At 37.7% G+C, this 15,237-nt stretch overlaps 1 protein-coding gene across 1 annotated transcript in view; it reads right to left on the bottom strand.

Annotated features, from left to right (window-relative positions):
• SUPT16H (SPT16 homolog, facilitates chromatin remodeling subunit) overlaps positions 1–15,237 on the bottom strand; it is a 30,427-nt gene that overhangs the window by 9,558 nt on the left and 5,632 nt on the right. Inside the window, exons 2-17 of the mRNA XM_068548130.1 lie at positions 10,834–10,926; positions 9,633–9,803; positions 8,830–8,982; positions 8,120–8,266; positions 7,544–7,695; positions 6,206–6,378; positions 4,696–4,786; positions 3,816–3,889; positions 3,566–3,678; positions 2,273–2,338; positions 2,058–2,153; positions 1,869–1,984; positions 1,628–1,781; positions 1,012–1,139; positions 342–477; positions 110–236 (exon numbers count right to left, since the gene is read on the bottom strand). Of these exons, the coding sequence (XP_068404231.1) occupies positions 110–236; positions 342–477; positions 1,012–1,139; positions 1,628–1,781; positions 1,869–1,984; positions 2,058–2,153; positions 2,273–2,338; positions 3,566–3,678; positions 3,816–3,889; positions 4,696–4,786; positions 6,206–6,378; positions 7,544–7,695; positions 8,120–8,266; positions 8,830–8,982; positions 9,633–9,803; positions 10,834–10,926 (1,990 nt within the window). The remainder of the gene's footprint in view (positions 1–109; positions 237–341; positions 478–1,011; positions 1,140–1,627; positions 1,782–1,868; positions 1,985–2,057; positions 2,154–2,272; positions 2,339–3,565; positions 3,679–3,815; positions 3,890–4,695; positions 4,787–6,205; positions 6,379–7,543; positions 7,696–8,119; positions 8,267–8,829; positions 8,983–9,632; positions 9,804–10,833; positions 10,927–15,237) is intronic.

The raw sequence follows: 15,237 nt of genomic DNA, 5'->3' as shown, positions 1-15,237 counted from the left end.
AAAGTAGATTCCTCCAAGCACTTCCTTGCCCTACTATATTATCTGATCTGTCATTCCTACAAATGTGCCCCTGAAGACAAAGCCCAGGCACATGAGAGATCATCCATACCATTGACATGGGCCTCCAGTGAGCCTTGCATCCTCTTTTGGGCAATATTCGGGCGAATGTACAGATCTTTCAGTTTGGGATTACTCCGGTTTAGATTGATCACCAGTGAGTCTTGTTTCACAATGCCCTAAGCAGAATGAAAATCAATGTGAATTTTCACGTATCTTTCCATGTCCCCAAAACCCACATGTGTCCTTTTGCACAAAGGTGCTTTGTTGGTGTTCAGGTTCACCTCCTTCTCTTTTTCTTCTGCTTCCCGAGTCTTGTAACGCTTCTGCACTTCTTTTATAATTCGGAAAGCATTCTGAAGGTTCAAGGCTGGTACTGTCTGCTCTCCAGGTGCCTTCATATTTGAAGCTCGGTATGTACTGCAGAAAAGGGGAAGCACTTATGTGAGTTTCTTTATCACGCCAGGTAACCTGCACCCATTATTATGTTTTATAACTGGTTTAATATCTTTTAGGAGAAAAAGGTACTACTGAATGGTGAAACAATGTCTGGAAAGCTGAAAAAACCTCCCTTTCTTCTCTCTTAAACAGAGAATATTATAAGTGACTAATCCATTGGGTGGGGGAATCACACATATATTTCCAATCCAGCATAAACTTCCCCAAATTATCCTATTCCACCTCAAGAATGAATAGACTCCAATGTGGCACACATTTGAGATTTTATCACCAAATATGTATATAGTGAGGATAAAATATCTTCACGAGGATTTAAATTAGGTTCCATCCTCAAAACAGTACAAAGTTAGCAAGGTGAACCTAATCAAGTGCCACTGAGGAAGGTGCTGCCATTCACTAGAATGGGGGAGAACACAGCACAGAGAACGAAATGTTTCTGAGGGTAGCACTTCTGCCAACAGGCATTTGGGGATGGTTGTTTTCCTGGGAACTCACATTTCCTTGACAAAAGTGGCTTCTGGGTTAGGAAAGATGTTGCCCTCATTCCTGCCCAGAGCACTGCCTGGGCAATAGAAGTTGATTCGCAAGTAAGTATAATCTCCTTCCACGGACATACTTATATTCTGTTCAAAGAAAGGAAAAGCATTAGCAAAATAAACAGATTTCTTTCCTAGATAAAGATCAGTAGCTATAGAGATGCTAAAATTAAGTTAGTAGTTACAAGCTGCTAAACTTAGCTTGTAATCCTTAATCTAAAACTAATAAACTACATATTTAGCCTATTTTTTTATATGACCAAATGCGTGTTTCCAAAAGAATCACTGAGTTCTCAAAGTTCTTTCTATGTGCCACATTTATGAAAACAGGTTAAAAAAATTCTCAAAGTTCAAAGAGAAATAGGAAAATTATGTTTCTAGACTAGATCACTTAACTTTCTCCAAAGTGCAAACTGGAAAGGAAGGAAAATGACAGCAGGAGATTAGGGAGAGGGGGAAAGTCAGTAACGTGGGAAAGGCAGAGTCAGAAGGAGCAGAGTGTGAGAGACGATGCAGACAGGACAGTCTTCTATTTTAAGACACTGTTTGGATGGAGCTTGACTCAACGTTAGTACCTTTATTGTGGCAATGTGAAAAGGCGTCGCAATGCCAAACACAGGCATTATTACAGTCTCGTATTTCTTATCAATATAGATCTTCATTTCCCGAATATGTGGTTCCTTAGGCATCAAAGACGGGTTTTTATAGGACACATTAGATTTACGAGCTCTGGAGTGGGAATAAAATGTTTTTGAGAAATTTCTGCAAATCACATATAACCCTAAAACCATCTTACTACCCCATGCAAACTCTTACTTCTGAATCTGCTGTTCCCCCTTCTGTTCAGTCAATCGCCTCTTTGCTTCCTCATTGAGTTGAGCCGCCAGTTCTTTTTGATGTGCTCTTCGCTTTTCTTCTGCAGTCATCTCATTCTAGAGAAGGGAAAACCCAAGTTATCAGAACCTGTGAACCATCAAAGTAATACAGTAAACTTAATAAACTTACTCGTGTTCTTTCTGTAAGTAATGCTGCTCGGGAACCTCTTCCCAACAGGTCCTCAGCCTCATCTTTCTCCTCTTCCTCTTCTTCCTCATCCTCATTCTATGGGGGGGAAAAAAAAAATCATAATCAGAAATTCAGGTCTTAATTATTTTAGCCAATATTGTTTATCTTCTTCACTGTATCAAACTTCCTATACCACTCATTTATCTTCTTCCTACCTTTAGAAAAATCCCCACGTTCTTCACTTTCTTCTTCACAGAAGTGAGAATGGTAGCTGGGCCATCCTGGAATACAAGGAGGAAGTCAGACATCTGTAAGAGCATTTAAGTGAAACACTTTCACTTTCAAACCCAGTAAATAGCTGGGCCATGCTTTGAACCTTCTGGTACTAAAAAATCTTTTGACAACAAATAAAACCAGTTATCTTCTGAAACGCACATTAGGAACTACAATTTGGGAGGCAACACTGGGATCATGATTAAGAATACAGGCTTAAAAAAAAAAAAAAAAGAATACAGGCTTGACTTGAAACCTGGCTCAATCACTTTCCAGCTCGGTGACATTAGGCAAGTTACTTATACTTCTCAGTGCCACAGTTTCTTTATCTGCATACTTGGATAAGAGTATTTACTTCATAGGGCTATTATAAGGATTCAATGAATTAATGCATAAACATGTTTAGCTTATAATAAGAGCGCTGAAATATTTGCTATTATTAAGAATCAGTTCCTGCTAAGTGAAAGAAACCAGTCACAAAAAGACCCCAAATATCCAGAAAAGGCAAATCCTTAGAGACAGAAAGTCAGTGCCTAGGCCTGAGGGGGAAATGGGGAGTGACTGCTAATGCGCACAGGGTTTCTTTCTGAGGTGATGAAAATGTTCTAAAATTAGACTGTGGTGATAGTTGCGTAACTGTGAATATACTAAAAATCACTAAATTGTACACTTTAATTGTATGGTATGTAAACTGTAGCTCAATAAAGCCATTACTAAAAAAAAATCAGTTCCATTATTAGAATCAGTTCCTGACATTATCATAATCAAGCCACAATGTAACAAAGGGTTTGGCTTAAACAATCTCTATCCCTAGTGGTATTAGGCTATCATAGGGATCTCTCCTTCCCCTTAGCTAGCATTTAACAAATATAAAAACAAAAACCCACATAAAATAGATAAGCAATAAACCAGAGTAAATAAGGATTTACTATGTAGCACAGGGAACTATATGCAGTAACTTATAATAATTTATAATGGAAAATAATCTAAAAATAATATATAACTGAATACTTTGCTGTACATCTGAGACTAACATAATATTATAAATCATATTATACATATATTATACATATAAATATTATAAGTCATATTATACATATATTATAAATATATTATAAAACATAAAATTATAAATTATAAATTTCAATTAAAAAAAGGGGGGGGGGAACCATAGGGTAAAAATGTGCTTCCAAAGTCAGTTCACGAGCACTCACAGTGGAAGAAGCAGTACATACCTCATCCACAAGCACTGTGTCACCAATGAACAGGGCATAGGCTTTCTCTTCTGGTTTCTTCCCTTCCTTGTTAGTCAGGTCTGAGAATCCCAAATTGATGCTGAAAACCATTCCTGAAAGAGCAAAACAGGAATGAGTCAATGACTGTGAAAGGATGGAGAAGTGTGATTTTATACAGAATAGAGGGAGACAAAGCTAAAAGAAAATTTTCAAAAAGGTTATTTTTCTCTTGCATGCATGTAAAACTCACCTTTCTTCAGTTTGTACTGATTTTTACTATTAATTACTAAAGAGCCTTCACGGAATTCAATGCCCATTCCAAACCTAAAAAAGGAATGAAGAGAAACTTCAGCAATAGGCTAAAAGACCTCTAACCTGAGTCAAGTACAATAGATCCTATTTCAATTTTCAAGATAAGGCAAGAAAACGTGATGAGTGATTTGCCCCTGCTGATCAGTCAGTTAAAGAAGATCTGAGGACAGTCTTTGGGTTAATATGTTGAAAATGACTTTCTAATTAAGTACTGCATATAACACTTATTATATTTAGTAGAATGCTGATAACTGGCTTCATTAAGTCACCTAGGCCAAGACTTGGTATAGGTCAATATATTTCCTCTTGTCCATCAGAGAAGTCCAGATATAAACTATATACCCCAACTAGCTTCCATCTAAGGAGACTGCCTAGAGCTTCTGCTTCTCAAATGTCTTTGGTTCTGTAGAATGTTATTAGGTATTTCTAGGTGTTCAGTGGTCAAATACATTTGAGAAACACTGGATTAAATAAAAATTGAAAAAAGAATTTAAATAGTAGGATATCTCAGAGTACTTAATTTGCAAATATGAGCTGAGGTGTTCTAAGAAAGGAAATATAGTATGTAATGTCTCCTCACATTTGTAATTTAAGGCTGGAACACTATTAGCATCTACTACATTGGTCTGGAAAAATCTCCACCCTATCCCTGGGAGTAGAACTCAAGTATTTCTCACATTCTCTGATAACATAATGTGCCTGGCACACAGTGAAGTTTAATAGTCCATAAATATTGGTTGAATCATCTAAGAATATTTTGCCTGACTGCCAGTCATGAAAATTGACTCAGAGTGACAACGTATATCATAGCATCTTACCCAAGGTTTTTGGTAATTTTGTTCAGCAGCTCTGGCTTCTGCTTTTTAACCACATCCATGACAGCATTATATACATCACATATCTTCACACCTAATGAGACAGACATGGGACATTAAAGCATCTTTCAGAAAAAAAAAAAAAACCCAAAATCACATTTTTTTAATCAACATTTTTTTCACCTATTAAGTCCACTAGGGACATCCCTGGTGGCACAGTTGTTAAGAATCCGCCTGTCAACGCAGGGGACATGGGTTCCAGCCCTGGTCCAGGAAGATCCCACATGCCACGGAGCAACTAAGCCCACGCGCCACAACTATTGAACCTGCGCTCTAGAGCCCGCGTGCCACAACTACTGAAGCCCGCGTGCCACAACTACTGAAGCCCACGCACCCAGAGCCCGTGCTCCACAACAAGAGAAGCCACCGCAATGAGAAGCCCGCGCACCGCAACGAAGAGTAGCCGCCGCTCGCCACAACTAGAGGAAGCCTGCGTGCAGCAACAAAGACCCAATGCAGCTATAAATAAATAAATAGATAGATAGATAGATAGATAAATAGATAAATAAATAAATAAATATTCCCTAAAGCAGGGTTTCTCAAAGCATAAAATAAGGAATACAGTTGCAGGAGTGGTAGGACTTAGAAATGTGCATTTTAAAAAACAATCTGCCTGGTCATTCTTTAATTACACTGTTTTTTAGAATCACTCCAATGGGACTGTGGAACCCAAGTTGGTCTCAGTGAAATAATTTAAGAGTTGATAAAAGGCATCACATTAAACTTATTATACATTTTGAAAAACAGGACTCCTAAATGGGTGAATTACTGCTGGAAGAACTCTGGACTTAATTTTTCAGGGTCTAGGATACGAATACATATTTCAAGCCAGATATGGTAGCCTCAGAGGGGTTTTTATTATTAAACTACCTAGGACTATGATTTCTAATTGGATTTCTCAAGATCGACTTGAGGTATCATGGGGGAATGGTGTCTGGAAGCTCTGCGAAACATGAGTGGGCTTACGAAGTGGTTTAAAGGTGGTAAACATGAAGTCCCATTTAGCCATCTGGGAGTGAAAAGTCTCAAGGCAAAAGAGGTGTCAAGTGCTTTGCTTTTGAGGTAGGCAGCTGCTTGCTTAGCAGGGTTGCTATTAGATCTTCTCTCAAACTAAGATTCCGGGTATCCATTCAATATAGGATTAATATTACACAGCCTGTGGGGAGAGATACTACTTCTCAGAACTTTCTCAAGAAAAGTAATAAGGCCAGAGTATTTTATGAAGATCTGGACACAGAGGCCTAACCAGTCAGAGGTTTTTTTAAACATCAGTATAAAACCACAATAACCACTCACGCATAAAAGAAAAGTACACTGAGGAACTAAATGCTAGGATGATTGGAGGTTAGTAAAATCTAATTCTATTTACAGTACAAGAGCATCAGGGATAAACACGCCCATAAATGCTACATTTTTGTTACATGATTTCTAAACCTTATCTAAGGCACCTTACCATGTCTTAGTTCCTTTAGCAGCTCCTCTTGAAGCTGAAGCAAAAAGTTGTAATTTTCTTGAACCTCCTGAGAAGGATCAACCATCAAAGTGCGAACAAGGTTGGAGCAGTAAGATTTGAAGCGAATACCCATGGCACAGGTAATGGCCCCAAAATGCATGTGATTCTTGTCACTAGAAACCAAAGGAAGAAAGCATTTCATTACACAAACTAGTGAAGTCCTTAGTATCACTAACACACACATCTGTAATCATTACCTTTCCCTGCTATGTCCCAAAGCTGAAGCGGAAAAATGACCTAAACTTTTTTTTAAAAGAACAAACTAGCTTATGAATGCTCTGGAGTAACTTTAATGGCCAAAGCTTTTAGGATAAAAATTCAGTAAAAAGTTGCTGTATCCTAAGTATGTAAAACATATATTGAATTTTATTCATTATAGCCTAACAGCATGGTGGTAAGGCATCACCTTTCCACCAGTCCACTATGAATTCACTATGAATTAATCCTTTCCAACCAACCAGGACACACAGCATTCTTTACAGTATTTTTATTTTTATTTTATTTACTTATTTATTTTAAAGCCTATGGTTATAACATCATTGCATGTATGTATGTATGTATGAATTTATTTATTTATTGGTTGCGTTGTGTCTTAGTTGCGGCATGCTGGATCTTCGTTGAGGCGTGCAGGATCTTTTGTTGTGGGACAGGCTCTTCGTTGTCGCGCACGAGCTTCTCTCTAGTTGTGGTGTGCGGGTTTTTCTCTCTCTAGTTGTGGCGCGTGGGCTCCAGGGTGTGTGGGCTCTGTAGCTGTGGCGCACGGGGTCCAGAGCACGTGGGCTCTGTAGTTGCATCACGCGGGCTCGTTCATTGAGGCACGCGAGCTCAGTAGCTGTGGTGCGTGGGCTTAGTTGCCCAGCGGCTTGTGGGATCTTAGTTCCCCAACCAGGGATCGAACCCACGTCCCCTGCATTGGAAGGCAGATTCTTTACCACTGGACCACCAGGGAAGTCCCCTCTTTACAGTATTTTTTAAAAATTAGAAGGGGAATTACATTACGATATATCTAATAAGATTTTTTTTCAACGTTTTGCATTTTTCTCGGCATTTAAAATCATCTGGAAAAGGCTTACAATCAAATACTCAAGTAAGAAATGAGTAACTGTAAAATAAAATAAAAATATGCATAGAATGAGACAAGAAGATAATGTAAACAGCAGGCTAATGATTATTCTTTCTCCTCCTACTTTTTTGAATTCCAGAATGAGTCCAAGAAAGTAACAGGCCAAAGGCTGAAATGCTCTGGTTGTTGTTATATTTTGAAATTCTCCTACTTACCTCACCACACTGAACTTGAGGTTATAGTTGCCACCACTCTGAATGATAGGAGGGTAACACATTTCCACAGTAGAAGGGTCTGCCCCAGCTAGGTATTTTTTCTCTTCTATGGCCTTTTCCACAGACTCAGCCAGTTTGCTGTGTCGAACTTTCTGTAAGTATATCCAGAAATAAAACAATACTTACTAGAGAGTGGCAGAGGAGTGTTGAGTTTTTGGATATTACCATTTGAAGATAACATATATCCTGATATCATATAGGATGCTATAGAAGTCTTACGAAGTGGTTTATGCACCACTTAAAGCAAATTTAGAGAATATGTGGAATATGTGTACATGTAAAGCAAATTTAGAGAATATGTGGAATTCACAGTTATTCAAGGAATTCTCAAGTGAAATACTGGGTAACCTCCAGAAACCACAGTGCAGGTTTATAGTTATTTTGAAAGAGAGCTGGCACAATTACACACCAACTTATGTATCAAAGGAAGCCGAACACACACCAAAAAACGCTGCATGGGAGAGACTTACTTCTGCTTCATTAAAACAGTAAAAAGACGCCCCCCTCTCTTTTCACCTCATCTGCATCGACTATTTCCATGACTCTTTCCTTGAAGAATTTGTTGAAGACCTCAGAGGTGATGCTGGCTGCTTTCTTCATTAGATTGAGCTCTCCATCCTCCTTTACAGCAATGGTATAGGCCACAACTGCACTGATGTCTATCTGCAGTCAAAGCGATAAACAGTTTCTAACATGCAGACACAGAATTGCTAAAGAAATATCTCTCCCCCAAGTCAAATATTATCAGTGATGATATTTGGTTATTTAATAGCAAACTACTCATCAGCAGTCTGCAGAATATCTAAATCTCCTCTTCTTGGATTGAATAAACATCTGAAAGAGCTCTTTACCAGGTCACTGGCGTATTCTAAGAGGCATTAAACTAATGTATCATTTAAAATGTAAATATAAATGTCTCTCTCTTGAGGTTTCCATAAAGGCTAAAGGAAGGCAGACAGGAAAGAAAAGAAAAACAAAACAAAATTTTTTTTGGACAAGAGATTTTCCTCAGTTTCCCTCTGAAGTACCTGAACTCTCTCCTGAATGCCTCATTCCTAATTGGAAAGTAAAACTGGCTTACTGCTCAGCCGAAGGGAATGAAAAATGGAAATGTGAATGAATATATAGCTTTCCCAAAACAAATTCTCTGCATTATCTGTTATGGAAGCGCCTCACAATTTTGTCTTCTCAACTCTCAATGTGCCTATTTCCAAGAGTATTCTTACTTTGTCAAAGCCCTCTTTGTTGAGGCAGTCATTCCAGCTCTTCATGAACTCTCCTGGGAATTTGTCTTTGCTGAACACTCCAATCTTCTTGCCATTCTTGCTTTCTTTAATGGCTTCAATCATTTTATCAAAGCTGCTCTTATTACTTTCATTCTATCAGTGCCACAGGGAGGAAAAGGGGTTCAGTTTTAGAATTAGACATCTATGTTCCACTAGTACTAGGCAGAGAATATTCTAAACTACAGAAAGAATAAATTCTATTTCCCCTTCTACTACCTACTTCTTTAGGGCAGACTATAACACACCAAAGGGTAATGCAAAATTTCTTTGGATATCTTTATATGCTTAAGTGAAGTACCATATAAACTGAGAAGGCTATTCTTTTTCTTCAGGAACAGCTAAGAAACTCAAATACAAAGGTGAACAACATTTTGAGAAGAAATCTTCTCAGAAGAGAAGTGGGCAGTATAACAAAAAAGATTACATTTGATAAAAACTGGAAATGAGGTATGCCTCATTTTCCTTAAGGCTATTTAAAGCTATTTGTTCTAATTAAGGCGCTCAGATTAAAACAAACAAGTTGACAGTGTCCTCAAGAATGGATAAAGTTAGTGTTCACCAGAATTTCATAACCCATTTGTCTTACTGCAGAACTGATAGGACTATTGAACTCTTTTCTTCCTGACTAACACATGACAGTCAGCTAAATCTTCCCCTGTATTTTTTAAATTCCTAGAAGGCTTTTCTGTTTATCACTTTTAAACATTCTTTCACATTTATGACACTTTCTTTATTAGTCTGACCTTTTCTCGTATGAGCAGTGTGATGGCAGGGGCTCCATTAGCATTCTCATTGCCCTTAGTGTTAGCAATCTGTTTCAAGAACTCCACTTTTTTCTTGCTGGCCATAAAGATGATTTTGTCATCACAGAAGACCATGATAGTATCAGTTAGTTCATAACCAAAGAGCCATGTCTATGGGAAAAGACAACAGCGTGTACAGATACAAAAAAATTAATGTACTTACACAGAAATATTTATAAATTAAGGTATCTGGAATAAACTTCCAAATAATCTTGGAATGGGGGAACCTGGATGTAGATTCAAACGAAATGAGATTGGTCAGGAGTTGACAATTTATTGGATAATAAATTGGGTACACAGGAGTTCAATGTATTCTTTTATCTACTTTTGTTTGTTTGAAACATTCCATAATAAAGACCATCAAATCATTTGGATAATTTGTGTTTATAGGAAATATATTACTGTTTAGTAGGACAGAAATGCATAAAACAAGAGACAGAGAAGCACCTCAGGGAACTGTGCATTCTAGCTCCCCAAAGATTGCTAGTTGCCTACCAATTACTCACATCTTCTCTCTCAAAGAGACTCATGACCGTTAGCTGGGCAAAATGCTCAGCACAAAGACCCTATTTCCCATCCTTTCTTGTAGCTAAGCATGACCATTAGATTAAATTTGGGCCAATAAGTTATAAGTAGAAGTATTCTGTGGGACTTCAAGCAAGTCTCTTTAAAAAAGGAGGGAGGGTCTCCCATTTTATTCCCTCTCTCCATTCTTTTTGCTTGGAATGCAGATATAAGGGTGAAGCTGCAGCAAATTTTGCAAAATGAGCACAAGGGCTATACTCTATGGATGGCAGAGTAGAGACCGGGAAAAAACCTGGGTCCCTGAAGACTATCTAAGAGAAAAAGCAGTGTTTTTTTTAACCCACTGTTATTTAGATTTTTCTGTTATTTAAAGTTAAATCCATCCTAATTTATATACTTCTCTTTTTTCCTTATGTTCTAAATCAGTGCTGTTCACTGAACTTTTTGTGACCGAAATATTCTATATGTCCTCTGTCTAACATGATAGCCACTACTGAGTACTTGAGACTTAGGACTGAGGAGTTAAAACTTTAATGTGGCTAGCGGCTACCATATTGAACAGTACAGTAGCTGATTCAATGACTCTCAGGGCTAAACACAGCTGTAAATTTCTCACCTGTAAGGCAGTTGATTTGGCATAAACGATTTCTTCATCAACACCCACTGATACAACAATGGCATCAACGTTGGCATATTCATCTTCTCCTTTCTGAAAAGTAGAGTAAGTAATTTGTTCATTTTCTTTCACACTAGCAAAATAGGAATACAAACTTCAGTATTTGCCCAAGATATGTATAATTTTTTCCTAACAGAAATTCTAAGTTTAAGGTACATTATTTGCCTGGCAACCTCACAGCCATCACTTACTCTACTTTTAAAACAGCTTTCTGAGACAGAATTCACATACAAGTCACCCACTTTAAGTGTACCGTTCAGTGGTTTTCAGTGTATTTAGTTATGCAGCTATCACAAACTTTAGAACATTTTCATCCTCCCCCCAAAAACCCATTAGCAATAATTATCCATCTCCCCCCCAGCCCTAGGCAACCACTAATCTCATTTGTCCCTAAGGGTTTGTCTATTCTGGGCATTTCATATAAATGGAATCATAATATGTGGCGTTTGTGTCTGGCTTCTTTCACTTAACATGCTTTCAAGGTTCATCTATGTTGTAGTATGTATCAATACCACATTCCTTTTTATTGCTGAGTAACGTTCCATTATGTGGATATACCACATTGTATCCATTCATCAATTGTTTGATATTTGGGTTGTTTCCATCTTTTGGCTACTATGAATAATGCTGCTATAAACATTCATGGAAGTTTCTGTGTGCACATATTTCTCTTGAGTATATATCTAGGTGAGGAATTGCTGGTTATATGGTAACTCTATGTTTAACTTTTTGAGGAAACACCAGACCGTTTTCTAAAGTGCCTGCACTATTTTACATTCCCAATAGTAATGTATGAGGGTTCCACTTTCTCCACATGCTGACCAACACTTATCCTTTTTATTATTTTATTATTTATATAGCCACCCAATGGGTATGAAGTAGTATCTCACTGTAGGTTTGATTTACATTTGCCTAATGGCTAATGATGTTGACTGAGTCCCCATTCACATGATTCCTGATGACCTGTATACCCTTTCTGGAGAAGTGTGTATTCAGATCCTTTGCCCATTCTGTAACTGGGTTACTGCTTTATTACAAAGCTTTAAGAGTTATTTTTATGTTCTAGATATAAGTCTCTTACCAGATATGATTGGCATTATTTTCTCCCATTCAGTGGGTTTTCTTTCACTTTCGTAATGATGTTGTCCTTTGAAGCACAAAAGTTTTTAAATGTAAAGAAGTCCAAATTCTTTTCTTGTGCTTTTGATGTCATATCTAAGGTGGCTTTGCCTAACGCAAGGACATGAAGATTTACCTATACTTTCTTCTACAACAGTTTTATAGTTTTAGCTCTTATATTTAGATCTATGACTCATTTTTGAGTAAATTTTTGTATATGGAGTGAGGAAGGGGCCTAACTTCATTATTTCGCATGCAGATGACCATTTGTTCCAGCACCAAGGCAGTGGCACCAAACTATGTCCTTCACTATCATACACTCAGGAAAAAAAGCCAGTTTCACTAAAAAATGTCCTTGACACAGTAAAAATGATTATTATGAAATTCTAACCCTTGAGTATATGTCTTTTTAATATTCTGTGTAAAGAAATGGGAAGTACACACAAAGCATTTCTGTGTGCAAACTGAAGTATGATGGTTGTCTCAAGGAAAAGCACTTGTATAATTACTTGAGTAACAAACTGAACTAGCCATTTAAACAGAGTTGGGCATCTGGCATACATTTTCTTGAAAATGAATTAAGTGAGCCTATCACTTCAAGGAAAACAAATGACAAACATGTTGCCAATGATGAAATTCGAGTTTTCAAGCAAAAATCAAAATTTTGAAAAACCTGTACCCACCATTGTGAACTTGGCAGCTTCTCTACTTACTCAAGACTTTTCTGATATCGGTGGTGATATTAACATACACGATTCTCCAATATCATAAAATGAAATGTGTACATTTACCAGATCTGTGCAACTGAGGGAACCAATATTTTCCAAATAAGCAACGCATGATATTACAAAATCATCCATGGGTAAAGGATCAAAGGTGCAAAACAGACCCATAACTTGAGTATGAAAAGTTCACTGCTGTGGTTTTAGATTCCACATTACAACTAACTTTCAAGAGATTACCACTTCCAGACTTTTAGTGTAGTAATAACAAAGAATATCCATAATTATCTGAAAAGGTTATTAAAATTTCTCCCTTTTCCAGCTTCATGTATGTATGAAGCCAAATTTCTTTATGTACTTGATACAACACATACAAAGAAATACTTTGTGGGGACCTGAATAATTTGAGAATGTAAAGGGGCCCTGATATCAAAGAGTTTGAGAACCACTGTGCTATGATTCCTACGACATATATTAACACTAACTCTGGCATCAAATATTCTCTCCTCCCCAAAATTTTGCTACATGCATTCCAACTATGGGATTTTGTGGCACTAGAATTACTAGTACCTTGATAACCCCCCAAAATTAGCAACAGGTACTCCCCTATATTTAATGCTTACGTGTTCTGGCTACTGACATATATTTCCTAAACATCTGTCTACAAAAAAACACCACTGAAACTAACCAAAAAGTCCCTTTTAGTATTTTTTGATACTTGAAATCTTGGTTGAGTCAAAATTTTTTAGCAAAAAAACACGTATGAAAATACAAAATACACAGTAATAAAATTTTAAAAAGTATATGAAGAGGGACTTCCCTGGTGGCACAGTGGTTAAGAATCTGCCTGCCAATGCAGGGGGCACGGGTTTGATCCCTGGTCTGGGAGGATCCCACATGCCACGGAGTATCTAAGCCCGTGCGCCACAACTACTGAGCCCACGTGCCACAACTACTGAAGCCCACGCACCTAGAGCCCATGCTCCACAACAAGAGAAGCCACCGCAATGAGAAGCTTGCACACCACAACGAAGAGCAGCCCCCGCTCACGGCAACTAGAGGAAGCCCACACACAGCAACGAAGACCCAACGCAGCCCAAAGAAAAAAGTATATGAAGAATATAATTATGTAACTTAATCATTAATAATATGGGAAAACCATATAAAGGGATCTCAATATAACTGAAAATAGGGAGAGAGAAAAAAAGACCCACGTATTCAGGTTTTTTATGAAGATAAGGGAAACAAATCCATCAAAATCTCCAGGATTTCAATGAATATAAAATGCCTGGTTTTCCACTGCCCATCAAAAAGGTAAGAGGATGAATCCTACTTTCTCTTGGAACCCATGTGCTTTGACCATTTCATAGAATATTCTTGATTGATTCTTTACAAACACCAGTGGGCTCTAACATCAGAAAAAATAAATAACAGCAGAATTTAATATCTAAAGATAATAAATTTAAATAAAATTTTTCTTACAGTGTGATTCAATGAAAAGGATTACAGTAAAGCCAAACATTTTCACAGCAAAATCTGGGGCACTACTTTGTATTTTCAAACCTTATGAGGAGTACAAATGCCTTATACAGGTTACATCTGCGAACAGTCTTCTGAAACTGTGGGAGATTTTTAATAATCTGCTTGTAAAACTTACATGATAAGTTACCAAAGTAACGTTATAATAAAGTTACATATAATACTAAAATATTTTCAGATTAACTTGTGCCTGGAATTTGTTCTAAAATACTGGAGTGGGGGTGGGGGACTGGCAAAAAGAAAGAGAAGCCACAAGGCTGGCAGCCGCTGCCCTAGGGCCAGGCCTACGGTCAGCTCCAGGTGCTGGCTGTTAGAGGCAGCTGGGGCTCAACTCTGCTGCTTAACCGGCTCCAGATTCCCACGTGACCTCTTCTGCTGGGGAGGTCTTTAGGACTCAGACTTGAGCCCCCGTCAAATCTGGACTTACGATCTCTGTGCTCCCTTTTCTAGATGAACCATTTTGCAGCAGTGACCCCTGGTGTGCAGACTCTCAACATCCACCAAACCCTTTCTGTCTCCAAAGCCTGCCACTTTCCAGTCTGTCTGGTCCACGTAACACTCAAGTGTTGCTGAAACAGGTGTTTCAGATGGGAACAGTATTTACTGAGAAAGCACTTTCTGTATGTAATCTACAATCCTCACAATGAAACTTTAGCTGTAGTATATGCATCATCATATTCAAAACCCCAAATCAAGACCTAACACACTCAAAACTCCCACGTAAATACATAGGCAGTTCTCTTCTCACACTAATGATGATTTAGGCTTAAAAAAAAACAACAAAAAAAGGTGCTGCAAGTCTAATTAAAATACACATATTAAGTTTAAGATATATTTTTCATTAGGATACAATTATTATAACAGGCAAAGTTATACTTTTTCTGTCATCTCTATCTCTTTCAGTTAACAAAACAGAGGAGAGAATATTTTCATTAGGGTCCTTAAGATAAAGATGAAATTCTTT

This window comes from Eschrichtius robustus, chromosome 1 (assembly GCF_028021215.1).
Source record: "Eschrichtius robustus isolate mEscRob2 chromosome 1, mEscRob2.pri, whole genome shotgun sequence".
In the NCBI taxonomy this organism is placed as follows: Eukaryota; Metazoa; Chordata; class Mammalia; order Artiodactyla; family Eschrichtiidae; genus Eschrichtius; species Eschrichtius robustus.
This window is presented reverse-complemented; position numbering and strand designations above follow the sequence as displayed.